This window comes from Amphiprion ocellaris, chromosome 10 (assembly GCF_022539595.1).
Source record: "Amphiprion ocellaris isolate individual 3 ecotype Okinawa chromosome 10, ASM2253959v1, whole genome shotgun sequence".
In the NCBI taxonomy this organism is placed as follows: Eukaryota; Metazoa; Chordata; class Actinopteri; family Pomacentridae; genus Amphiprion; species Amphiprion ocellaris.
In genome coordinates, this window is record NC_072775.1 from 27963780 (window position 1) to 27990492 (window position 26713).

The 26713-nt window shown below is 38.0% G+C and overlaps 1 protein-coding gene across 2 annotated transcripts in view; it reads left to right on the forward strand.

The window, feature by feature from the left end:
- The window catches only part of tep1 (telomerase-associated protein 1), a 65665-nt gene that overhangs the window by 3196 nt on the left and 35756 nt on the right, over nucleotides 1–26713 (forward strand). For both annotated transcript variants that reach the window (XM_023295155.3, XM_055014094.1), the window contains exons 5-31: nucleotides 1134–1298; nucleotides 1380–1517; nucleotides 1775–1846; nucleotides 2155–2279; nucleotides 5407–5564; nucleotides 5906–6015; nucleotides 6109–6187; nucleotides 6586–6778; nucleotides 8363–8633; nucleotides 8718–8870; nucleotides 9015–9083; nucleotides 12147–12268; nucleotides 12434–12508; nucleotides 13511–13654; nucleotides 13767–14058; nucleotides 15384–15505; nucleotides 15601–15714; nucleotides 16529–16646; nucleotides 16805–16993; nucleotides 20275–20465; nucleotides 20550–20691; nucleotides 20980–21159; nucleotides 21241–21333; nucleotides 22628–22763; nucleotides 24610–24769; nucleotides 26407–26540; nucleotides 26617–26705. In XM_023295155.3, the coding sequence (XP_023150923.2) occupies nucleotides 1134–1298; nucleotides 1380–1517; nucleotides 1775–1846; nucleotides 2155–2279; nucleotides 5407–5564; nucleotides 5906–6015; nucleotides 6109–6187; nucleotides 6586–6778; nucleotides 8363–8633; nucleotides 8718–8870; nucleotides 9015–9083; nucleotides 12147–12268; nucleotides 12434–12508; nucleotides 13511–13654; nucleotides 13767–14058; nucleotides 15384–15505; nucleotides 15601–15714; nucleotides 16529–16646; nucleotides 16805–16993; nucleotides 20275–20465; nucleotides 20550–20691; nucleotides 20980–21159; nucleotides 21241–21333; nucleotides 22628–22763; nucleotides 24610–24769; nucleotides 26407–26540; nucleotides 26617–26705 (3834 nt within the window). The remainder of the gene's footprint in view (nucleotides 1–1133; nucleotides 1299–1379; nucleotides 1518–1774; nucleotides 1847–2154; nucleotides 2280–5406; nucleotides 5565–5905; nucleotides 6016–6108; nucleotides 6188–6585; nucleotides 6779–8362; nucleotides 8634–8717; nucleotides 8871–9014; nucleotides 9084–12146; nucleotides 12269–12433; nucleotides 12509–13510; nucleotides 13655–13766; nucleotides 14059–15383; nucleotides 15506–15600; nucleotides 15715–16528; nucleotides 16647–16804; nucleotides 16994–20274; nucleotides 20466–20549; nucleotides 20692–20979; nucleotides 21160–21240; nucleotides 21334–22627; nucleotides 22764–24609; nucleotides 24770–26406; nucleotides 26541–26616; nucleotides 26706–26713) is intronic.

Below are 26713 nucleotides of genomic sequence, written 5' to 3' on the forward strand. Positions count from 1 at the left end.
TACTTTAAATATGGGTGTTTCAAAGGTGAAAACAATATCACAACAGGATAAATCCAGCGTAACATATCAGATCCCTTTTAAAATATTTCCTTTAACTCTCAAAAAACAAGTAAACTTTTCCATTGAATATTTACATGGATGAAATTGAGTCATGCTTCTTTTCTTAGAGAATCATCTTTGCACATGTTTGTTACTGTATGATGTATCTTTGCTGGATGCAAGCAAAGTCTTTGTGAGGTATTTTATTTATACACTACCATTCAAAAGTTTGGGGTCACCCAGACAGTTTCATGTTTTCCATGAAAACTCACACTTTCATTCATGTGCTAACATAATTGCACAATGGTTTTCTAATCATCAATTAGCCTTTCAACACCATTAGCTAACACAATGTAGCATTAGAACACAGGAGTGATGGTTGCTGGAAATGTTCCTCTGTACCTCTATGTAGATATTCCATTAAAAATCAGCCGTTTCCAGCTACAATAGTCATTTACCACATTAACAATGCCTAGACTGTATTTCTGATTAATTTAATGTTATCTTCATTGAAAATAATTCCTTTCTTTCAAAAATAAGGACATTTCTAAGTGACCCCAAACTTTTGAACAGTAGTGTATGTTCTCCTAGATGCTTCCACTAAACATTGCAGAACAGTTATTTAGTCATTTGTAAGTAGTCAATTTAACCCCTTGACACCTATTGTCGCGAATTCGCAACGTACCACTTTCATTCAGACTGCAGCCGAGATATTGTATCCATTCCCCCAATCCCTGTTTGTGCATAATCAATACGTACCTCGTAACCTTTTGTAAGCACTGGTTTCTCGTAGGATCGGTCAGAGTGGGACCTAATTATTATATATCTGTTATTATTATTGTATATCTGTTCTGTGTGTAATAGACAAATTAACAATCTCCACTTATTTTAGCATCAGCTGGAAAGCAAAAACACACAAAAAAAGTTTGTTTTTTTTAATCTGTAAATAAATTCAGTCATCAAGGGGTTAGGGTGGGAATTCAGTGAGGGGAAAAAAGCAAAGCAAATACCACACAGTGTAGAAGCAAGGAAGTGTGAGGTTATAGTTATTTTCTTCAGTCACATTCAGTGTTTTCTCCTTCTTTCCCATCCAGGTGGCAGTTTACACTCGGCAGGAGTTAAACATCCGCATCACAGCCAACTTCTTACTGGCTCTGGCTGCCAACCTGCCCTTGACCAAGTCTCACGTCCGCAGATACTTCTGTACTGCCGTGCAGCTGCCCTCTGACTGGCTGGAAGTAGTCAGGATCTACAGCACGGTGAGTCTCAGTGAGTTTCCTCTGTACCGTGGGATCTCCAAGTTTCACTTCTGTCTAAACACTGTGATCGTCTGTTTCCAGTGCTTCAGTCACTCGCTGCCAATGTGTCTGAAGAAGGCAATGGCTGACAAGTTCAAGGAGTTCAGCGAGTATCAGCTGGCTAAATACAATACACGCAAAATGCGCTGCAAACACGCCTGCAAGAAGAACAAAGGAAAGGTGTTGTTCTCTGCTTTAACTTTTGTTTCAGTCCCAAAAGTAAGGTTTAACCACTCATATTACCACCGTGTTATTGGAGAAAAAGTTTGTCAGAATTAGTGAAAAGCTGAAGAACGTTAAAGACTACAAATTATTAACGGTATAAGCTACAAAATATTTAAAACTTTATTTGGTTTCTGCTGTCTTACAGCTCAGTGAATGCGTGTTTTCTTGTTCCCTCTGTGGTTTTCTCTGAACACATCATCTGTGATTTCCAGAAACCGACTGATGATCAACTGAAAAAGTGGGCAAACATGCTCAGATCAGACGAAACTATTCTGAAGAAGTTTGTAAGTTAATGTAAACTTTACTATTTTGTCACTAAGTACAGTTTTTAGAGTAGAGTAGAGTTACTGCTTAATTTCTGAAGGGTTTCTAAAATAATATCAGGTGAGGGATTTAGTTATAATCAGGTGTTTATGGTTTACATTCATCAGTGGTCTGTGTGTGTGCAGATATGGGCCTAGTTGCAAACTTAAAAGCTAAAAATACTGAGGCTGACTCACTGAAATTCTACTTTTACATCATATATTTGTTGAAGAGCAGTTTACTTTGTCCAAACACTGACCAAAGCTGGTTTATGTGTGTCTGTGTACAGCTGCAGATTGAGGACAGCAAAGTGAGGGTGGACAAGAAGCAGAGCGAGTTCAGCATAAAGAAGATGATCAAGAGGCTTCACATTAAAGAACCGGCTGAACATGTGATGGCCATTCTGGGGAAAAAGTAAGAAACAGAGTTGTTGTTTGTAGCTGCAATTTCTGTCAAATACACTCAAAGTTTAACTGCAGATGGACTCAAACAAACTCAGAGAACTGAACAAGCTGAATGAAATCAGTGAGAGTAACTTAAGAAATCAGGAAATATTTATGAAAAATGAACCCTAGCTAATGTTAGGAGCAGCAGGCTTGTGACCATGGACCAAGTAACTATAGCCTAGTGCATCTACACCAGTCAAAAGTTTGGACACACCTTCTCATTTAATGTTTTTTCTTTATTTTCATGACTATTTATGTTGTAGATTCTCACTGAAGGCATCAAAACTATGAATGAAAACATGGAATTATGTAGAAAGCAAAAAAGTGTGAAATACGTCAAAACATTTTTATATTTTAGATTTCTCAAAATAGCCACCATTTCTTTTGATAACTGCTTTGCACACTCTTGGCATTCTCTCTATGAGCTTCATGAGGTCGTCACCTGAAATGGTTTTCCAACACTCTTGAAGGAGTTCCCAGGGATACTGAGCGCTTGTTAGTCCTTTTGTCTTCAGTCTGCGGTCCATCTCATCCCAAACCAACTGGACTGGGTTTAGGTCAGGTGACTGTGGAGGTAAGGTCATCTGACGCAGCGCTCCGTCACTCTCCTTCTTGGTCAAATAGCCCTTACACAGCCTGGAGGTGTGTTTGGAGTCATTGTCCTGTTGAAAAATAATGATGGTCCAACTAAATGGACATGATGGCATGTTGCTGCAGGATGTTGTGGTGGTTCAGTGTGCCTTCAATTTTATAATAATAATGATAATGGATTAGATTTATATAGCGCTTTTCAAGGCACTCAAAGCGCTTCACAATGAATCCATTATTCATTCACTCACACATTCTCACTTGGTGGTATGTAAACTACGTTTGTAGCCACAGCTGCCCTGGGGCAGACTGAGTGAAGCGTGGCTGTCAATCCGCGCCTACGGCCCCTCCGACCACCACCAACATTCACACGCATTCATACAGTGTGAGTAGCAGCACTGGAGGCAAGGTGGGTAAAGTGTCTCGCCCAAGGACACAACAGCACATGACTATTTGCACATGAATTTTGAATAAATCCCCAACGATGTCACCAGCAGAGCACCCCCACACCATCACACCTCCTCCTCCACGTGCTTTACGGTAAGAACCATGCATGAAGAGACCATCCTTTCACCTTTTCTGCATCGCACAAAGATATGGCGGGTACAACCAAAGATCTGATATTTGGACTCATCAGACCAAAGCACAGATTTCCACTGGTCTAATATCTACTCCTTATGTTTCTTGGCCCAAACGAATCTCTTCTGCTTGTTGCTTTTCCTTACTAACAGTTTCTTAGCAGCTATTTGACCATAAAGGCCTGATTGGTTCAGTCTCCTCTGAAGAGTTGATGTAGAGATGTGGCTGCTACTAGAACTCTGTGTGGCATTTATCTGGGCTCTAATCTGAGGTGCTGTTAACTTGTGATTTCTGAGGCTGGTGACTCGGATGAACTTATCCTCAGCAGCAGAGGTGATTCTTGGTCTTCCTTTCCTGTGGCAGTCCTCATGTGAGCCAGTTTCGTTGTAGCGCTTGATGGTTTTTACAACTGCACTTGGGGATACATTCAAAATTTTTGCAACGTTCCGGACTGACTGACCTTCAGTTCTTAAAGTAACGATGGACTGTTGTTTCTCTTTACTTAGCTGACTGATTCTTGCCATAATATGGATTCTAACAGATGGCAAATAGGGCTGTCAACTGTGTACCAACATGACTTCTGCACAACACAACTGATGGTCCCAACCCCATTAAGAAGGCAAGAAATTCCACAAATTAGCCTTGACAAAGCACACCTGTAAAGTGAAAACCATTTCGGGTGACTACCTCATGAAGCTCATCGAGAAAAAGCCAAGGGTTTGCAAAGCAGTAATCAAAACAAAGGGTAGCTATTTTGAATAATCTAACATATAAAGCATATTTAGTTATTTCACAATTATTTTCTACATAATTCCATATATCTTGCTTCATAGTTTTGATGACTTCAGTATCTACAATGTAGAAAGTAGTAAAAATAAAGAAAAAATATTGAATGAGAAGATGTGTCCAAACTTTTGACTCTTAGTGTATGCTTTCTGTTTTATTCTCAAACCAATCTATAAATACTATAAAATGATAACGTCTACATAATTTTTACATTTATAGTAGGGCTGATCGAGTTGATGTCACACAGAGCAAGAGCACAAATAATATTGATTTGCAATCTCATTATGTTTACTCCAGAACTCCTAATTTTTCTGTGATGGTGGAAATTCAGCAGCACTTCACCCGTATCTTCTGCTCTAGTTAATCTTATATAATTCTGTTTAATTATGTTGTCCTGAGCAGATAGAACAATTTAAGTGCTTATTAATGTGCAACAGTGTACACATGTATAAAAATAACTTCTATGAAGATAGATTTATGTTTTTACAGTCATATTATATCATAGATGTATATTAACATTCAGTAACGAATAATTCACAAAAATGTCAATAAATACTTAAAAGTTGTTAGCACAATATTCTATTGTGTCATAAACCAGGTATTAAATTCTAATATGCTGCTCATGAAGTGTTTCTGGAGTTTTTGCAATAGAAACACTTAAATATCTTGTGCATATACAGCAAAAAATAGCTCAGAATTTTTAGGAAAATAAAAATATGAAACTAAGAACTATGATCTCTTTGTCACAGGGCCTTTTTTGAACCAAATAAAAGACTCTCATTAAGAAAAAACTGTTCATTTACTGTCCTTCAGGCAGAAATCATTCATTCATTCTCGTGACAGTTGACTACACATGCGAGACTGCTCAGACCTCCACACATTTAATTTCTTATAAAAACGCACCTTTTTAAGATCGCTTTTAATGTTTGTGTTCTATGCTTTTATACCTTCTCTCTTTTATTTGATTGTTTTTGCTTTTATTTCCTGCCTGTAAAGTGTCTTTGAGTGCCCAGAAAAGCGCTGTCCAAATAAAATGTATTATTATTACTATAAAAATGTGGATAAGCAGAGGGAGTAATGGAAATGCAGAAGACAAAGGGTTCACATTTAAAAAGGTGGTGTCGTTTTTTTTTTTTCCCCAGGTATCCTGCTGACCAGACAGCGTTTACTGACAGTGGGATAAAGGGCAACTGGGACAGGAAGAGAGCTGGACAACGAATGAAGCTCAAAGAGCCGGAAACGTGGGAACGTCTGCTCAGTCTGGAGGGCAACAAGGCTGCAACCTGGGAAAAGCTCATAGGTCTGCAGAAAAACGTAACAGGGAGCGTCAGCTTGTCGTCAAACATGCGCAGGCTTGCTAGAGCACTTTAATCACTGCTGAGTGCATGATGATGGGGAAAAGATCGGGCAGCGATCACAAAAAGACGTGTCATCTTTCATTTAAATATTGTTTATTGCAATGCAGCTTCCCATCTGGTTCAGAGATTCAGTCCATCACATTTTCCACCTCGTAGTTAAATATTAAACTGTGATTCAAATCCAGCACTTTAAATGAGACATAAGAAAAACACACACTGTCAGATACTCCAACACCAACATGTCCAAGATCACACACTGACTGATACTGTCTCCACTGTGCAGACAATAAGTCTCTTCCCTTCATGGCCATGCTGAGGAACCTGAGGAACATGATCATCATGGGCATCAGTGAGGCTCATCACAAAAAGATCCTTGGCAGACTCACCGATAAGGTCAGTAAACTTGCTTCCTGCTTCGTTCCTTTTGTGATTTCACCCACAACGTGCAGTTTTCTGTATAACCTTGTGCTTTTGCTGTATTTGCAGAAAGCAGTTACTCAGAGCCGGCAGTTTCCCTTCAGATTCCTCGCTGCCTACAAAGTCATCATGGAGCTTCACAGCCTCGGTGAGATGCATCAAGTAGCTTTGGTTTATTTTGCTTTTTACTATTACTTTAGCCTTGTGTTTATGTTTTGTCCTCTATTATCTGTTATTCTTTTATTCCGCTTGTTCTTTCCTTTACTTGGATGTGGCCTTGTATTATTCTATCTGGTGTTGTAGTAATTTATTTTAAGAGTCTTTTACCATGTTTGACCTGACCAACCTTCTGTTGTTTAATGGTTTGCCTGATTATCCTTACTTTCTTTTTTATCCTATCACTTTGTAAACTCTCTTCTAAAAAGGTGCTGTATAAATAAGGTTATTATTATTATTATTATTATTATTATTATAAATAAACCTAACCCTGTATGGATGTGAACATTGACACAAAGGCCACCTCTTGTTTACCTCTTTGTCCTCCAGCCTCAGAGTCGCAGCAGAAGATGCTTTCTGCTAAAGAGATCCTGCAGGGAATCCTGAAGAGGATGCCTAAGAGTCACCGGTTCAAGCGTCAGCACTGGGAGACCGCGACCAGGAGCAGGATGAGGGTGACGCTCGGCGTTCCCTCCATCTACCGATTGTACCGAATGAAGAAGAACCAGCTCCTAAAGGCCAAGTAAGTGATTTCTGAGTTGCTGATGTTTGTTTTCCTTGCATATTTTCAGAATTTTCATTTTTCTTGCAGTTATGGCTTGGTTTTTCAAACAGTGTCTCTTTGTAGAGCATTGAGTTCATGCATTTATGTTGTATCTTAAGGAGCAGCAATAACGGTTGTATTGTCCTTCCTATGAGTTGAATGTATTTCACAGGTAGACAGGTCGTTAACAGTATAATGTCCTCAAAAACTCAAGGTTCAATGAAGAATCTGAATTTATTTGTAAAACTGCAACAAAAGCACCAATTGCAGAACAGAAATCAGAAAATAACCAAAACATAACAAAAGTTAGGCACAATATAAGAACATGCTAAACAGAAAATACTAAATCACAACTATTCTAGCTACCAATTAAATAAATTCTAGGGCTTCATGTGTTCTCTAATTTTTTTGTCATAACAAAAGCACAGCAGCGATATTTGGTTTCCACTACTGAAAAATGCCAAAAAATCAAAATGCTTACAGACAGGCAACAACGTGGAGAGATAAACTGCAGCAGGAGAAACAGTAGCTGTATTTTTTTTCTTTTTTTTTAAATTATTATTATTTTATCATCTATTTTTTATCACCTAATTGATTTTTTTTTGATAGATAAACTGCAACAGGAGAAGCAGTAGTACTCAGCTCTTCACAAGGACTAATTAACTCTATGGAAATCCCTAATAACCAGTAGGGGGCAGTACAGGACACAAAACTCTACCACAGTACTTTAAAATATACAAGTGAAGAACTGAGAGATGTGTGGTGAAGCAAGTTTGACATAGTCAGGCTTTCTTTCTGTAAGCCGGATTAACAAAACCTAAAACAGAGATAACGAGTATTACGCAGTAATTATTAGCGTTCATTATGAACCAGATTTTCTTCTTCAGATTCTGTGCACGTTCACATAAAAGGGGGGATGTTTAACGCATCATGTGACTCTTCTTCTGCACAAAATGGACCAATTGTGTGGCACCTTGTTCAGTCTTGCAGAGCAAGTTGTTAAAATGGAATAAGTCATAACAGTTTAAAAACCCTTTTCTGCTTGTGGGGTTCCATGGCCACACAATGAAAACATGTGTGGCACTGTAACTGCACAACTTTATTCAGTAGAATTGCTAACATACAACTCAACAGGTTTTGCAGATATAACATATTTCCTTAGGTGAGAACCAGCAGGAAAAGAGTTGGTTATAGCCGATTTAAATCCTTAACTCTGAACAGAACCTCCTCCAGACCAAGTTAGCTGTGAAGCATAAGTTAGCATTATTATTACCTTTTGTGGCACTTAAAAATTTAGCTTTAGGTTCAATCTTCTCACTAATCTCGCTTTGTAGTACAACTCTCTGGTGAATATGCTTGAACAATGTAGAGAAAATACAAATACCAAGTATAAAAAGATGTAGCTGAATTGCTGATAAAGCCTCTTATGTGAGCTCAGGGAAGTGCAAAATCATCACAATAAACAGCTTGTAGCTCCGATGGAACATTTATGTGGTCAGTTAAGTTTTAGATTCACACCTGCATGGACTGGAACAATTAAACTCTTTTCATCTGTGCTTTCAGTCATAGGCTCTACTCCGTCGACCTGCTGGATCGCTACCGCAAAGCCCTGGAGACGGCGGTTCAGATCTCCTGTCGCTACAACGTGCCGCCGCTGCCTGGACGAACTGTCATCCTGCTCAACGCCACTATGAATACTGATGCGTCCTGGAGCCGGAAACAGGACTTCTGCCTCCCTCCAGAGCCAGAGGAAAAACCCAGTGAGGAGGAAGAAGACAAGAGTGGGAGACGCAGGAGGAATTATGAGGAAAAACTTGACAAACTGACTCCTTCTGTAAGTGCCTCCTTTTCTCTGATAACGCAGAAGACTGGTGTGTGAAACATAACTGAATAAGCTATCCTTTCTAATTCCTCACAGTTTATGGAGGTGGGAGCTTTGCTTGCTCTGATGATCAGGAGCAGTGCAGAGGACTGTCTGCTCTGCTTAACCAAATATGATTACTGTGAGGAGGCTGAGCTGAAGTCTGACGGCCTTTTGGAGAACGTCAGAACTGTGGTCAAGCAAATGAAGGTCAGGATTTTTCTATACAGTCATCTTGTTGTGTTTTGTGTAATCAAAAGTGATTTAAATTGTATTTTTAACATCTCACACAGCTCAAGCTTTGTGATTAGATAGAAGTGAAGTCATTCATTAGTGAGTAATTCTCTTTCGCAGTCACTATGCGACAGTGATGATGACGGAGACACCAGCTACTATTACAGAACATTCACCAAGAAAAACAAGGTTAGTTCATTGGCACGTGTTGTTTATTATGACTTAATTACCATTCAAGTCTGTCTGAGCTGTGTTTTCTTACAATTCTGCAACCATAGTCACGTATATTGTATATAAAACACAGACATAACCTATTGTATAGAAGTCTATGAGAAAATAGTCTGACTCGCCAGATGTAGACTGCAGGTATAAGCCTGGCTTTGGCCGCTCCTTGCGGGCAAATTGCTACTTTCCTTCCACCATCTTTTATTTTTTTCCTCCTATAGCAGAATGATAGGCTGCATTTCAAATCTTTTTAATTCGAGTACATACCCCATGCCGTTTCATGCACTATGTGGATAATTGGTGCTTTCTATTATATCAGAATAAGGCTCCTCAAACTTACTGTAAAATAAGCTGTCACCTGCATAGAATCAAATGTCTTTGTTGTAATTGCACAGATGTATGATGATTTTTTGTAAAATTTTATTTTTTAAATTTTCAATTTAACAAAACATACACAAAGTGCAGAATACAAAAGACCCCCCCACATCCATTACACATACAAACTAAAAGAGTACCTAAGTCAAAACTAGTAGGTAATAATCAAAGTAATGAAAAAAATAGAACATAAAGTAAGAGGCGGTGTAAATAATCCTGGCTTATACAGGTGACTCGTGGAGTATCAATTTAGTGTCGTTTTTATAATAAGTCTGATAAAGGTGCTGGCAGAGTGTCAATGTAGGTCAAGTAGGGCTGCCAAATCTTCAGAAAGGTGGTGTATTCGTTAATTAGAGTGTACTTAATCTTTTTGAGTGGGATACAGCTTTTCATTTCCATTGACCATCTAGCTTAGCTATGTGGAGATGGGAGTCAGACTTCCATGTCAGTGCTATACACTTCCTGGCAGTGCATAAAGCTATCTCAAAAAATCTGTTTTGAGAGTTCTTAAGATGTGCTTTAATGGTTGTAAAGCTCACCAATTTGTGGGTCCAATGGGAAGGCAAATCCTGCAAGTTTTGTCATATTGTCACTAAATTTGCACCAAAACCTATTGAGTTTCATACATGACCAGGTGCAATGCAAAAACAAGCCCTCCTCTCTACCACATCTGAAACGTGTCTGATAGCTCAGGTTTATATTTATGCAATCTCTGTGGCGTAATACAGAGTTGGTGAAGAAAGTTACAATGTATCAATCCATATCTCGCATTAGTAGTGGCCAACAAACTTTTTTGGCACAACTCTGACCAAAGCTCTGCATCAATCGTTACGTTCAGCTCAGACTCCCATCTCTCTCTAGATTTATGCAACCCTAATTTTGAAGTTCCCTCCATCAACAGAACATACACTTTAGAGATGAACCGAGGTACATTTCCCTCATGAAGCAATTTTTCTATACCACTGAGCACAGGTATAGTCATTTCAGGTCCCAAAGTTGCTCTTAGAAAGGATCTTAGTTGCAGATAACCAAAAAAAATTTTGCTGTACAGGTCGTACTTCCTCCTCAGATCCTCAAAAGACATCAGGGATCACTTATCATAACAGTCCTCCAAATAGTGAATTCCTTTCGGGTGCCACACTTCCAGAATCCTGGTATCCAGAGTCATGGGTATGACTTGTTCTGTCTCAGAGGTGTTTTGGGTGAGAGACTAGTTTCTAGTCCAAGACATTTGTGGGCCTCATGCCGTATTTTAATAAAATGTGTCAAAACAGGATTATTAGTTCTAGTGGTTATAGTCCTTGGGGTCCATTTAGAAAGGAAATCACCGGGCACAGTCTCTTTGAAAGCATACATTACAATACAGGCCCAGGGGGGAGCACTTTGCTTCTCAAAAAGAAAAGATAAAAGTGGCATTTGGGCAGCCAAACAACACTTTTTAAAACTAGGCACTTGAAGACCGCCCAGTTTATAATGACATGTAAATTTCTCCACAGAAACCTTTGGGGTCTTACCATTCCATATGAACTGTTGAATATGTTTAACTTTCTGGTACTGGAATAGGTAAGGACTGGGAAAAGTACTGTAATAGTGGTAATATATTCATTTTAACACAATTTATTCGGCCAAGCAGGGTGATAGGCAAGTTTGTCCATTTCTGCAATTCCATTATTATGTCATTGCTCAATGCAGGGTAAATAAATTTATACAAGTTTTTAAGACTATTATCAGCCATGATTCCAAGGTATCTCACCGCCTTTGGGGCCCATTTGAATGGAATTATAGTCAAATTTTGTCAGTGGGATAATTTCACTTTTTTCACAATTGACCTTTTATCCTGAAACCATCCCAAAAGTATCCAGGAGTGTCTTTTATTTAGCAAGGGAATCAAATGGGTTTGTCAAATGAAGAATTATATCGTCCGCCAAAAGGTTCATTTTGTGGGTTGTAGGTCCCACTTTAAAGCCTTTTATGTCTGCATCTTCTCTGATTGCCTCTGCTAAAGGCTCAATGGCAAGAAGAAAGAGCCCAGGAGATAGGGGGCAACCTTGTCTACTAAATCTACTCAACAAAAAGGCGCTGTATAATGATTTTTTTAAAGCAATTCCTCTGGGTGGTACAAAAAGAATACAAGATACAGCGATAAAAGGATTAATAGACCCAACTACTCACATATAGAAGAAATAAACAGATATTCCAGCAAGATAATATTACACTTAGACGTGATTTTGCACAATTTCTACTGAGAGTTTTATGTCACAACGGTTAGAAGAAATTAAAAATCAGTTCAGGAGTCTGTAGGTGCAGATCTTATGATAACCATCACACATAATGATTAGTGAGACTATTATGCTTTACAGAATGAGCTGTAAGTAGCTAAGACTAATGTGAAAATAATCCAAGTTCTCACTTGACTACTAATTTTAGTTTATTCTTTGCTTTTCTAATTGTTTCCGGCTTTTATGCTTCAGTGCAGTTTTGGTTTTAAATTTAAATTGTAAGTTCACATTTTTAAGATGAGTTAAGATAATCTTTTACCCCCGTGAAAAACTGCAGAAATACTCACTTGCAGGGTACAAGTATCCCTGGTTGGGGAGTCACTGCTACAGATGAAAGTACAGGCTTCTTTTCCAAAATATTTTTGTGTCTCAGGTGGACAACGTCATAATACTGACTGACCACTGGATACAGCAGAGCCTGGTGTCGGAAATCAGGATGTACAAGAATGAAATAAACAACAAAGCGTTGGTCGTGAACGTCTACTTATCAGATGGGTAAAATTTATCATTTTATCCAACATATTTGCTATTCTGTCCCGATCACTAATGGGGGGGGGGGGGACTTTTTAATGTTAAGAAATGTGCTGCTGAATGGATGTAGTTGTCAGTCTGGTTTCTGTTTCTCTCACTCATCCTGAATGTATTTACTGTTGTGTTAAGTGGACACAGAGACTCCGAAAACGGTTCTGACAGGAACTGGGTGAGGCTGGCAGGCTTCAGTGACCAAATGCTGAGGTAAAATGCATGATTGTTCATTTTTATTACAAAGATAATGGAGCTTATTTATACAAATGTGAATAATGCTGCAACTTAAAGCCTTATAGTATACTGGTCATGGTAGGATTGTGTTTTACTTTTGTTAATTCATGATTTTAGGCTGTAGAATTATTTTTTTTCCCTTGTCATAAGTGAGATGAGAGCATCGATGCTATTTTCATATCCACTCTAATAAATATGAAGCAGGAGTCTAAAGTTTCGCTTAGCTTGATGGCCAGTTTGGCTCAGTTTGAACATGAGACAATCCATCCACATCTCCGTAATTTGTTACACTAACTGTAGAAACAGACAGGAAGTTACTGTGCTCAGCCAGAAATGACACATAACCAACAATATTTTTCAAATTGTTTGGAAGGACAGATGACACTTTACTTTTTGTAGACTTTATATTGTTGTAGCTTTAATTGTACAGATTAAACAAAAAGTGGCAGCAATCACAGTGTCATTTTCTACTGGCCATGCAATCTGGTTAAAGTTATTAAAAATCATTCATATGAGCCAGAAAGATTTCAGCGAACATTTCTTTGTGATTATCAGTTTTGAGAGTTGATCAGTGCCAAAAAATGTGTCAATTTAAGTAAAGTTATATTTATGACACACCGAAGTGAGTGAAAATTAAAGCAGTCTTGTCTTATCTTGTGTCTTGCCTATGTCTTTTTTTGTCTTGTCTCTTGTGTTATGTCTTGTCTTGTCTTATGCCTTGTCTTATGTCTTGTCTCTTGTCTTGTCTTATGTCATATCCTGTCTTATGTCTTGTATCTTGTATAATGCCTTGTATTATGTTTTGTTTCTTGTCTTGTCTTATGTCATGCCTTGTCTCTTGTCTTGTGTCATGCCTTGTCTTATGTTATATCTTGCCTTATGTCTTGTCTTATGTCTGGTCTTGTCTTATGTCCTGGCCTTGTCTTATGTCTTGCCTTATATCTTCTCTCTTGTCTTATGTCTCATCTCATCTCATAGGTTTGTGGCAGAACGAGGGTCTTCCAGGCTGCTGGATCATGTGGAGCATTTAGACAAACTGTACAGCATCCCGCCACCAGTGGGAGCAAAAGAACCAGAGACCACAAACAATCTTGTCTCAATACCAGCAAGTCCAAAACTGAGGTAGAGTTCTGAGCAATTGTCTAACTTGACCCCTCGGTTTAGGATGTTTGCAGCTGATGACCTACTGTTCAGAATGTTTTATTTCCTCACTAGTTCATTGCTCCGTCCTCAGGTGGCGAGGCGTCCGAGTCTTCATCTCCTCCACCTTCAGGGACATGCACTCTGAGCGTGATGTCCTGGTGCGGAGCGTCTTTCCAGAGCTCCGACGGCGGGCTGCTCAACACCGCCTCCACCTGCAGGAGGTGGAGCTGCGCTGGGGCGTGACGGAGGAGGAGTCGGAGCGCGCCGCCCAGCTGTGCCTGTCGGAGGTTTGTCGCAGCCAGATGCTGGTGGGGATCCTGGGGGAGCGGTACGGCATGGCACCCCCCAAACCCGACCTCCCTGACCTGCCGCAGTACAGCTGGGTAAGACAGAATCAGAGCATATATTGGTAAAGCTGTGTAAAAGAACCCAATGCTGTTTCTTATTGAGAATGGGACTGAAATCTCTCTCTAAAAAAAAAGTTCAGAACAAACGGAAGATTATTCAAAGAAAACTTGTCACATTGCACTTATAATTAGATTCTTCATTTTCTACAATGAAATGGAATGAGATAGATAGATAAAATACCTAAAAACCATTATTAACTGTCAAAATTATTAACATCAGAAGGATATTTTTTGGTTAATTCGCAGCACATTTGTTTAAACAGCCTTTACAAAGTGCATAAGTTGAGCATGAAATGAAAAGATTAACACAAGGAATAAAAATAATTATTGAATTCATTATCCATAATAAATATTTTAAATATAAGATACAGTCTGAACTTTTAGACCTCTACAGAGCTTATCTCTTCTTTTCCATTAAAGCTTTGTTGACTGAATGCAGGTTAATTACTTCCTTTCAAGGTGTTTTGTGTCATGTCTACTATTCAGCTGATATTTACAATAGAGGTGCAAAATTGCTGGTATTGACAATATTAAAGTGTTAAAAAGTCTAAGTCCAGTGTAAAAATATTAAAATAAGGATGAAATTAATTCAAGATTAAATATATTGTCTCTCAAAACAATAGAATAATATGTTAATAGAATTAAAGATTACAGAAGAAGAGCAAATTCGTCTTGAAGGACCAATAAATCATTTAACTTCTACCTGCAAGCCACAATAACTGCAGTATAACATTTTTAGAATCTACTTTAACCTAAACAGAGTGACAGATAGCTAATTTTCAACAGTTTTGGTATATCATTTTTAATATTTTTTTTTTAGTCAAAATGCCATCATCTTGGTGTCATCATCTTAGTTATGAGGATATGCTACTGTCCTCCATTTGACATAATTTTAAATAGCTGATCTTTTGGTTTTATACTGTTGGTTTGATGAAACAAGGTATCTGGAGACATTACCTTAGATTTTGTACTGTTTCCTGACATTTTGTAGATCATACAAAGCTATCAATCAACAAAATAATCAGCAAATACTGATAGTTACAGCTTCATATGTCAGTTTCTGTAATGTACTATTGTGAAACAAGTCAGATATTACATCATCAAAGTTTAGCGATCCTTAAAGAGAACCTGCCACAAGATGATTATTTAAAGGTAGAAATGTCAGCAGCAAGTGGAGCGAGTATTCTATCATATATTTTGGGCAACAGATAACATCCAGACTGCTTTTTAAGATGCAGATTTTTAGTCAAATTGTTCTCCTAAAACAGTGAAATGAGACAGATTTTATTCTCTGTTTGCAGCTGGCTTCGGCTCCAGAAGGTCTGTCTATCACAGAGATGGAGATCCGTCAGTTTGAGGCTCTTTACCCCGAAGTAGCAAACCAGCGAATGTTCTGCTACTTCAGAGATCCAAACGTCATCAAGTATGCGTTTTAAATTTGTTTGTAAAATTGATGTCAATAAAGGGACTCGTAGGATATGGTAAAGGTGTTGTTGACCCTGGCTTCTGCTGTTCCAGATCAGTTCCTGTGGCTTGGAGATCACATTTTGCTGCTGAATCAAAGAACGCAGAGTCTAAAATGGCCTCTCTGAAGAAAAGACTCTTGGACAGTGATGTGAAGGTGACTGAAAAGTAAGTCATTCCAGTCACCTGTCTGGGAGTGAAGCCATTGAATTTAACCCTCTGAACTCCAGAACATACCAGTGAGTTTTAAAAGCATGTTATCTGTAAAAAAAAAAAAATCACCAAAATTACACAATTTATCCATTTATCAGAGTAAGAAACTGTAAAAACAGAAAGAATTGTCTCATTTTCAACTTTCTAACAGTCCTTGAACTACTCATTTGTAATGTGATGTTACATACACAAATTTAAGCTTGAAATTGTGATATTTTATTAAAGTATATTCTACATGTTTCATTTAAAAAAATACACTAAAGCCTAAACGTTTGTGTGGGTTTCTGTGAAAAACTAAAAAATCTGTCTCTTCAGCACCAAAGTAGATAGGAGACACGTGGAAACAAATTAAGAATGTAGGTAATAAAGTATTTGTTATTTAGAGTCACTACTTTTTCTAGTATTGACAACACCTGTCAGTACTTGGGAACAAGTCGTACATTATTGATTCTTAATTTTTTAATTAAATATATAGATATTCAGTTTCTGCTTTGTTCTTTTTTATGTTTTGTGGTGGTGTGCCTTTGCTATACTCCACAGAAGATATCTTCTGTTCTCTCTCCTTCTTTATGCTTTTCCTTTTGAGGTGCAGGACTTTAAGTGAGGAAACACATGACAGAAATTACTCAGAAGCTGTTTTGGGTTCAGAGGGTTAAAATAGTTGACTGTTATTTTTGAAAACTTCTCATTTTAAGGTTATTATTTTAATACATTTTAGATCGAGCCAATGCGTGGGTTTCAGTCCTGATCAGTCATGTTTTTGTCTTAGTTACTCATGTGAGTGGGGAGGCCTTGTGGAAGGGAAACCACATCTGAAAAAGCTGGAGGACTTTGGCAAATTTGTGCTGGAGGACCTTTGGATGGCTGTTGTCAACCTGTTTGTGGAGGTGAGTCACTCAATCAATTTATCTAAATGACAAAAATCCCACCTTGCAGTCTTCATTCGTAGCACTTGTAGCTCTTTTATTAATCCTGAGCCTTCATGAGAGACAAATATCCTAATAGATACAAGCCAACACCTTGTTTTTTATCCTCCATCTGGCAGGAGGGCGACGAGGCCAAGGTTGCATCGGAGATGTCTGAGCAGGAGGTTCACCAAGAGGCGCTACGGAGGCAGTTCTTTGGTCGGTCACAGCTGCTGTCTGGTGCCGTGACGATTGTGGACCGAGTGCAGAAGAAGGGAGGGATGATGGTGGTCGAGGGAGGACCTGGAGACGGCAAAACTGTCTTCATGGTAAATTTAAGACTTTAAAGTCTGTCTAACATGCTGCTTAAATGTATAGAAAGGTGGACAAAACATGAAAGAACACCTCCCGAAGGTTTGTCAGTACATCAAAAGTGATTATTTGTTTTGATCATGGAGGACTTCAATTTGATTTTCTAACTAACAGCTATTTGATTATTAACAAATTTTTAGGGATCGACAGATATGGGTTTTCCAAGGCTGATGCCAATTATTGCTAATCAAGAAAGGCAGATGCCTAATGTTTGGAACCGATATACATTAAATGTAATGTTTGAGCAGCATGTGATAGCAGAGAACTAGGGCTTGGACTTTAACGCGTTAATTTTGATTAATTAATTACAGGAGAAATAACGCGTTAAACAAATTAATGCATTTAATCGCACCTTTCTCAGTTCCCTAATTTCTGGGACACCAGTAACACTGATGAACACTCCAGCCAATAGGTGGCGGTAATGAACCTAAAGTCTGTCTGCAGCATAAGGTCTATGGTCTGCAGTGAAGAAGATACACAGGAGTGACGTCAGCGCACAAGGAGGTTTGGTAAACAGTGAAGGAAGATGAGACTCATTGTGCTTGTTGGGAGGAAAGTTTTCTTTTAAAAATCTTCCCGATGTCAGCTTGGATAAAAGCATGGTTGTTTGGAAATTGTGCAACAAAAAGTTTTCTTATCACTGCATCACTTCAAGCTGACGGCATCACTTCAGTGCTAAACATGTTGCTGTTAGCACCAGAGCTAACGTTGGCTATGACAGTCCTGCTAGCCGCTAACGGTGTAGCCATCCCACAACAGACCACTTTAGAAGACACTGAAAGTGCTTTAGTTTACAAAAAGTCGTAAAATGTTGAATATAATTGCTATAGTTGCATTTTGAGTTTGCAGTAATCTGTGAATGTAGCAGACAGATGAAAAATGTACATAAATAGAAATGAAACAAACACTTTTGTGGTTTAAGTTATTACGCTGCCAAAGAGGCGGAGCCTTGGCAGAGTAATAAGTTAAACCACAAAAATGTCTATCTTTTAATAACTTAATTATAAACTTTTAGTTTATGAAAAAATATTTTTGTTTATAAATAAAAATTTCTATTCCTAATAAAAGAACCATCAAAATGACACCATTTATCAGACCAAGAAACTATGAAAACAGAATGAATATGTGGATTTTCTACTTTTTGAAGGTCCTTGAACTACTTACAATGCTTTTGTTATGTGCCATACAATGGAGAAAAACAAACTAAGTCCAGGCTTTAAATCATGTCCCATTTTAAAATTGTATTAATTTTATAAATTTTAAATTGTACACACGTATGTCTATTCATTGATTCAACTGTCAACCAAAAATTTATTTGAATTGAAAATAATTACTTATTGTGTCAAATATTGCTGTTTGACAATGCAATTAATTGTGATTAATTACAAACCTGTAATTAATTAGATTAAAAAAAATTTAATCATGTCCCACCACTACAGAGAACCTATCATTCATAACAAGATTTTTTCATTAATAAGGGTGGCTATAACTGAATATGTAAAATAGAAATAGGAGTGATTAAATTAGGACATTCCCAACTGAGGCTGATCAGTTTATTGACTGCAGTTCCCCGTCTGCTGTTCTCCTCTATTTTCTTAATCTTTCACTGTTCTGTCAATTTTATTGCCCATCTAAAGTCCAGATTTTAAAGCATTATTTACTATTCTTTTCCAGACTCTGTTTCAAGTTAATCTGTGGCCGTCTTCTAATATAGCCGCTAGCTGTTAGCATAGCATTAGCCACTGTGAGACAAGCTAATTTCCTGATTTGTGGCAACGGCTTGCCTTTCTTTTTCAGTTTTTTCAGTTTCTGCTTGAGAGACATATTTCTGATTCCACAGAGTGGACAGACAGAAAGAGGAGGCTGAATCAGACCTGAAGTAGCGCATTTAATTTATCAATCATTTTCCAATAATTGGAAATTGCCAAATACTGACCACAATAATGGGCCAGGCCAATAGTCGTTCTATGCCTACTCATTTTTGACCGAGTTGGGTTTCCAGAGAAGTAGGAATGAAATGAAAAGTGTTTGATTTGTCAAGTTGCTTAAAGTTTACCCAACTTTTCCCCAAAACCCGACAGTTGGGTTTGAAAGGGATGTTGGAAACATCAACCACCACTTACTTTCAATTGTGATGTTTCATCATTTAAAAATCAACCAAGAATGAACCACTTCCGCGAAACGGATTGTGTAAACAATGAAAAAAAAATTCTGCACTTGTTGGCACCACCATGAAGCCATTAGAGATTCAGCTGTGACCAACAGTCACGTGACATAAATACTGAATTTTGGTTTAAATCGACTGAAGCAGACAAGCATGGAAACAAATTAAAGCGGTCATATTTATAAAACAAGAAAAGCACTCCCAGAGCACAGTACTCCACCAGTGCTGCTCAGTCGTATCATTTCCAATGGCTGAAATCTGGAAAAAAGTCATGGCAGAAATCACAGCAATATAAAATGTGGCCATTTAATATAGATGTACCCACAAACAAGATGACCTTGCGCTGAGCACAGGTGTGTGTTTTGCATGTGTACGTTATGTACGGATACCGGATCGCATGACCTAAATATGTAGCAGGCAGCGGGAATTGATGGGACTCGGAAACACCCCCACAATTTAATCAATTGTTCCTTGTATCATTTCTGATGGATAAGTCCGCAACGGTGGATTTGTAGTAGGATCGCAATCATGTGATCGTCAGCAGGCAGCTGACGTAGTGTTTATTTGTTGTCATAGTTACATAGCTGCTATTTTGCAATGATACAGAAACCTTTAACAAATCCGTGGATCCAGACTATAAGCCATATCACTGCCAAAATCGAATTACTTGGTCCTTGTGTCATTTCTGACCTTACCTGAAAATTTCTTCAAAATCCGTTATTCAGTTTTTGAGTAGTGCTGCAAACAGACAGACAGACAAACCAACGCCGATCGTCACATAACTCCGCCGAGGCTCCGCATCTTTGGCGGAGTAAAAGAGACAAACTGTTTTTCAGCACAACTTGGAAAAATGTTGTACGTGTTGATTTTAGATATTTTTGTGAAATTTATAATCAGAGAAATCCTACTCATGCTTCTTCATCATAGTATAATTTTCAGACCTAATTTCATTTCGCTGCAGAGAAGATATTTTTGCAATTTCTGTACATCTTAATAGTTGTGCTGTTTCCATAGAGATGCAGGACTTTATATTGCTGAGACAGGAGCTCACATATTTAATTTTTTACCACACAGGCTGCTCTGGCAGATGCCCTCAGGACTGAAGTTAAGTCTAAAAGAAACATTGCCTACGATGTAATTTCCTACTCGACGGCTGCCAGCCAATCAGCACGCTCTGTGGAAAACCTTCTCCAATGCCTTGTTCAATGGCTGAGGAAGATGAAAGACTCAGAGAGGGAATCATCACCTCTTCCCCACTCATACAAGTAAGTGACTTTTCCTTCATTTCATCTGCGCACGACTAGTGGTTTCTAGCTGGTAGTTTGATCATGTATTCTCTCTTATCTCAGGGATTTGCTGTCAGAATTTCACTCCACGTTGAGTGATGTGAAGAAGGACAAACCTCTAGCACTGCTTGTCGATGGAGTCGATCTTGTCCGAGATGGCAGAGGTCAGCTGAACTCTGACTGGATCCCTCAGCAGCTTCCACAGGTAAGTCACATGAGCAAAAAACTGAGGAGGCGTTGTATTACAGATGGCAAAAAAAGAAAATGGAAAAGCTTCGAACTGCTGAAAAATCTGTTATTATAATTTTACACATTTCTTGCACCAAAACAATGCTTTTTTTGATCGAGCTACAAAAACTAAACCTGGTTTAGATGCAGAATAAAAAAACGTTCCTCTATCTCTCCTTATGCTGTTTACTTATAGGATCAGTGTTAGCAGCTTTAGGTTTAATTTTGAGCCACAGTGAAGCTCAGATCGTCTTTTCCTTGTCAGGGAGTGTGTTTGGTGATGAGCATCACATCCAAAGCAGCTCTGTTACAAACACTGGCCAAGAAAACAGGGACGGTCCTGTTTACACTGACACAGCTCACCATGCTGGACCGAAGGGAGATGGTTCAGAAGAAGCTGGATGCCTCTGGGAAGAGACTCAGTGATTCTGCATTCAACAACCAGGTTCTTCTCAACGCTTTTTCTTCATTTGGTGTTTTCAGTTTTCTGCATTCATGCTAAACTGTGCTGTCTGTGCATGTTCAGCTCCAGATCCTAACAATGAAGAATGGAGCAGCGAGTCCTCTCTACCTGCATCTGGCCTGTGAAGACCTGAAGAACTTTGCCTCCTTTGATAAGGTCTGAGCTCACTTTTTAGCCACATCCACAGGAGATTTCTTGTTGTATTTCTAGTGTTGGCAGTGTGATACTTAGACGAAAACTTCATATGACATTTAACTCCACGAAAGAAGCTGATAGCATAGAAATGCTGACAATCTAGAAATTGAAAGTAGAGTAGTAGATCAATATCAAAATAATAATTTATTATAGAATGACTGATATTTACTATGTATGTCTGTGTACTCTGCAATAAATATTTATGTTAATTTCAATGAATTATGAGACCATTTTTCCAACTGACAAAGCTAATTCTTAAGACATTAGATTGTCGTGCAAATGATTGAGGTTTGATTAGCTTATACTGTTGGGATCAGTGATCGCAGCATCCTGCAATCATCCTACAATCACTGCAATCAAAGAAGTGATTGTACATACCTGTTTGTATTTCGTCCCAGCAGTGCTGTACACTGTACTGTTGCACTGTCATCCACCTACCTCTTGTATATAAAGTGACAATAAGTGTATATTTATTTGTAATAACTGTGTTTTGTACTAAACGCGGGGTCATTTAAATTTTGCATCAAAACTCACATGCTCTTACACACATATCTGTAGTTGTACATAGCAGGTAAACACTCATTTTACTCCTGTTGCCTTTGTTTAAATACACTTGTTTTATTTTGTGTATGTACTTTATATAGCAAAGAAAACACCAAATTCCTTGTATGTGTTCACAAAATTGACCAATAAAAATAATTCTATTAATAAAAATAACTTTATTTCTATAGCACTTTTCAAAACTGGGGTTACAAAGTGCTTCACAAAGCATAAAAATACACAAAACACTAGATAAAACAATAAAAGAAAATATATCAACCAGTATCAATTTTGAAACTGTTTAAATTGAGCCACTGACTGAGCTGTTCTGGCGGTGTGTTCCACAGTGTCGCGGCTAAAACTGCAAAAGCATGATCCCCCTTAGTTTTGCGCCTGGATAGAGGGATGCTTAACAGTAGCTGGGTTTCAGATTTCAGGGGTCGAGGTGCAGAATATAGTGATAAAAGTTCAGATATATATAGAGTGGGGCTAGATCAAGTAGAGATTTAATACATTTGGTTTTGTACGGGGAGCCAGTGTAATTGTTGCAGGACCAGAATTATGTGAGTAATCTTGCTGTGAGTTTTGAAACAACTTTAGCTGGGTAATTGTTGAGGCTTTTAGGCAAGTGAATAAAGAGTTAGAATAGTCCAGATGGGAGAAAATGGGTGTGTGTAAATAAGGCTGATTCTGACGCTGTGTCTTTGTGTCTCAGTTGAAGGAGAACCTGCAGGACTTGCCTCAGTCTCTCAGCCAGTTGGTTGAGTACAGCCTGAAGAGACTCTGCTCGCAGTACAGAGGCATGCTGGGACTCCGCTGGGCTCTTTCAGTGCTTGCTGTCAGCACCACCGGTAAGATTAGTCACGTTTTCATTATTTATAAGCCTTTTGGGGCTCTAGATTTGATCAGCTGTGCTTGTTATGTTGTGCTAGAAGAATATACTCAATGGCAAAACATTAAAGGGATATTGACGTTTAAACATCTGAACCCCAAGGAGTTTCTGGGTGTTTTCTTGCTCCTGTTTCTTCATAGTAGGCTCATTTTTCACTGCAATATAAAGTCCTACATTTCTATGGAAACAGCACAACCATGGATAAAAGTAGAGAGAACTCAGACGTCCTCTCTGCAGTACGGCACATTTAATGCCTTAAATCATTAAAAAAGCAAAAATTTGAATTTATTTGTTTTCCAAAAACAGAAAATTCCTGGAATTAACACGTGCAACTTTGTCCCAAGTGCACATGAGTGTTACCAATTCTGAAAAATTAAAAAAGATAACTCAATGAACTGTAGATATTTTACTTCTTACATTTTAATTTTTTTTTCCATACTTGTCTCCTATCTGCTCTTTGTAAACACAACCTGCAGGACAACCCAGTTTAGCTAACTGATGCTAAGTCACTAGTAGCTACTCAGTTGTACCAAGGAGTGAACATATTTTTTACAGAATCAAATTAGAGCAAAGGGTAAATTTTTTTCTTTTTTTTTTCTTCATTCAACATGACGTGAAATAAAGGGATTTTGATGAATTATCATTTAATTGAAAGCTTAGATTTGGTCAGCAGAACTGCACATCACGTATGAATAGTTGAAGGACTCTCATTCAGTTAAAAATTCAACAATTCTTTCTGTTTTTGCAGTTTCTGAGTCTGATATCTGGTCTAATTTTGGAATTTTGGCAAGATAACATGCCTTTCAACCTTGTTCTTTTTGGGATTCAGAGGGTTAATATATGATGATAGTTCTGTGTACACCTACCAGGGCATGGAGCAGGAGCACAAGTATTAGAAAACTAATCATACAGTAGAAATTCCAGGGGCCGAAGTGGCTCATCTTTATTTATTAATAGTTGTACATGATTACAAAAATGAGGATACTGACCTCTCCTTTGGACTAGGAGGCACTGGAGAGCTCATGGATGTGATGTGAGCACCTTAGTACACAGACATTTATTTTTCTATATTCCCAAAAAAGCAGGCACCCAAGAGGATGTATATTAAAAATCAGTTTTATGTACAGATTTAAACACAGAGCAGTGGAAAAGCAAACTGACTCCTTTTTTTATATATGAAAAAAACAGACCCAGTCCAAATTAGCAGATCCAAACCTGAAGAACTTAAGATAATTTGGCCCGATCCATAATGTGGTAACAGAGAGAGAATGCACACAACATCAGTGCTAGAAATCTAATTAGATTAGATCTAATTACAAACAAAATAATGCTCTAAGAATATATGAAGGGGTTAGAAGCAGAGTTTTATATAATTTCTGTAATATTTTGTGGTGTAGATTTTAGTGGCAAAATGGACTAACCCACAACCCAAACACAGCATTACAGTGGCGCTTCTAATGTTAGACCATCATTGAAAACACAAAACTTTTCTCTACTGAGAAAAATGAGTTTGAAGGGTATGGACCACTCTGATCCAAACCCTTCAAATGTAAAGTGATAGAAACATAAATAACTCGCATAAAGCTTGTATAAATTTAAATTAAGATAATTAATTAATATTATATGATGTATATAAAAAACCTAAAATACTATTTGTACCTTGTGCACTGACAGTGAAAGCTGCTATAGCAGGAAGAAGATGGTACCTTGCACTTTGAGGTCCATTTGGATTCACTATGAATTAGAGTCAGAAGTTTGCTTAAACTGAACCAACTCTGTTCACCTCAACATTTTGTCCTCCACAGGCCTGAAGGAGAAAGATTTCTACTCTTTGCTGAACACCTGCAACGATCTGTCCTCATTGGACGGACAGAACACCTGGGAGGAAGTTCTGAACCTGTCCAGGAAGCCCAACGGACGCACCCCCATGGCGACTTTCACTCGTATTGTGCAGACTTTACAAAGGTATGAATCCCACGTGAGTTAGAAGTGTTAGAAATCCAAGAATGTTTAGATGATGGTGGAAATTTCAACCAGGCAGATGAGTCTTATTCCATATTAAACTTAATCTCTGGGTCATTCAATCTCACATTAACCTCTCAGCCATCTCTGATTCGTCTGAAATCTTTATAGCATAAAATATGGACATTTATATAAATATCTGTTAAATATTACCTTGATATGTCGAATACTTTTTTTTGAAACTTGCCCTTCAACCCTCTTTCAGCATGCTTTTTACACGTTGAAATTTAAAGCTATGCTTCTACGACAATATCTCCAGAACAATTAATGACAAAGAACACCTATTACAAAAAATATATATAGATTTTGGTTATGTTTGGGGTTATATTTGGATTAGACTAACCTTTTTATGTTTGTGGTCATATCTGCTCAATCAGTTATGAGAGTTCAATAAAAAATAACTTGTGCTCAAGTATTTCAAATTAATAAGTATTCTTTATGTTTTGTTTTGTATTGTAAGTTTGGGGTCACCCAGACAATTTAATGTTTTCCATGAAAACTCACACTTTTATTCATATGCTAACATAATTGCACAAGGTTTTTCTAATCATCAATTAACCTTTCAACACCATTAGCTAACACAATGTAACATTAGAACACAGGAGTGATGGTTGCTGGAAATGGGCCTCTGTACCCCTATGTAGATATTACATTAAAAATTAGCTGTTTCCAGCTAAAATAGTCATTTACCACGTTAACAATGTCTAGACTGTATTTCTGATCAATTTAATGTTATCTTCATTGAAAAAAAATGCTTTTCTTTCAAAAATAAGGAGTGACCTCAAACTTTTGAATGGTAGTGAATGGTTGAGAAAATATCACTAGTTGACTTCTGTCTTCTTTGTTAATTTGTGCTCAAAGATGGGACTTTTCATGACCGCTTCACTTTTTTCATATTTCAACTCCATCATAATCAGTGATCCTTTGATCTACTTGTCCGATGTTACGATGAGAAATAACAGTGAAAATTTCAGGCTTTTGTCTGCATCTGCTGGGGAGGCAGTATAAAAAACAAGGATGCAAGGCGTCTGAACAAACTGATTAAAAAGCTGGCTCTGTGGTTGGAATCAGATTGAACTCATTGGAGGATGAGATGGAGAGATGGGCACTGAGCAACATGGAGGCCATTCTGACAAACATGGATCATCCACTTCATATCTGCCTCAGTGAACAACAAAACATCAGTGGAGGATGGCTCCTAACCCTGTGCTGCAGGACAGAAAGATTCAGAAAATCTTTCTTACCATCAGCAATTAGACTATTTAATTGTAAAGTAAATAGATGAGAACCCAGACAATTGAATTTCCCTTCGGGGATTAATAAAGTTACTTTATTGTATTGTATTGTATTATATTATGGAATTATTTAGTTTTACTTTATTTCAGGACTTTAATTCTTATTTTTCCACATCTATATCGCTCAGTTCTATTTGTATAATTCAATAAGTAATAGTTTAGAGTTTGTTTTCATAATCACAACCTAATTTTTGTTTGGATATTGATAGTGATGGTTTGTTTTAGATTCTAGATGCATGGAGAAGTCTGTTTTATAAAATTAAACGTCTTTTTCCTCTCCTGCAGTCTGATTGGTTCGTCTTGCTGCCACGACACCGATGACTTCCTGGTTCTCACCAATCCGGAGGTGAAACGAGGCTTTGAAGAGTTTCTGCTCCCAACAGACGGCGACAGAACCAGAGCTCATCTCATACTGGCAGGTAAACCACACACAGTTTGTTGTTCACACACTAGATTTAAGCTTCAGTATATTTAAAGGGATTTTTATCTCCTCAGCTCTTCTGTGGACACTGGCCGACCCTCAGGACTCAGATACTTTCTTCCACTGTGAGGCCGACTCTGTCATGAACCTGCCTGCCAGCCTGGTTAGGAA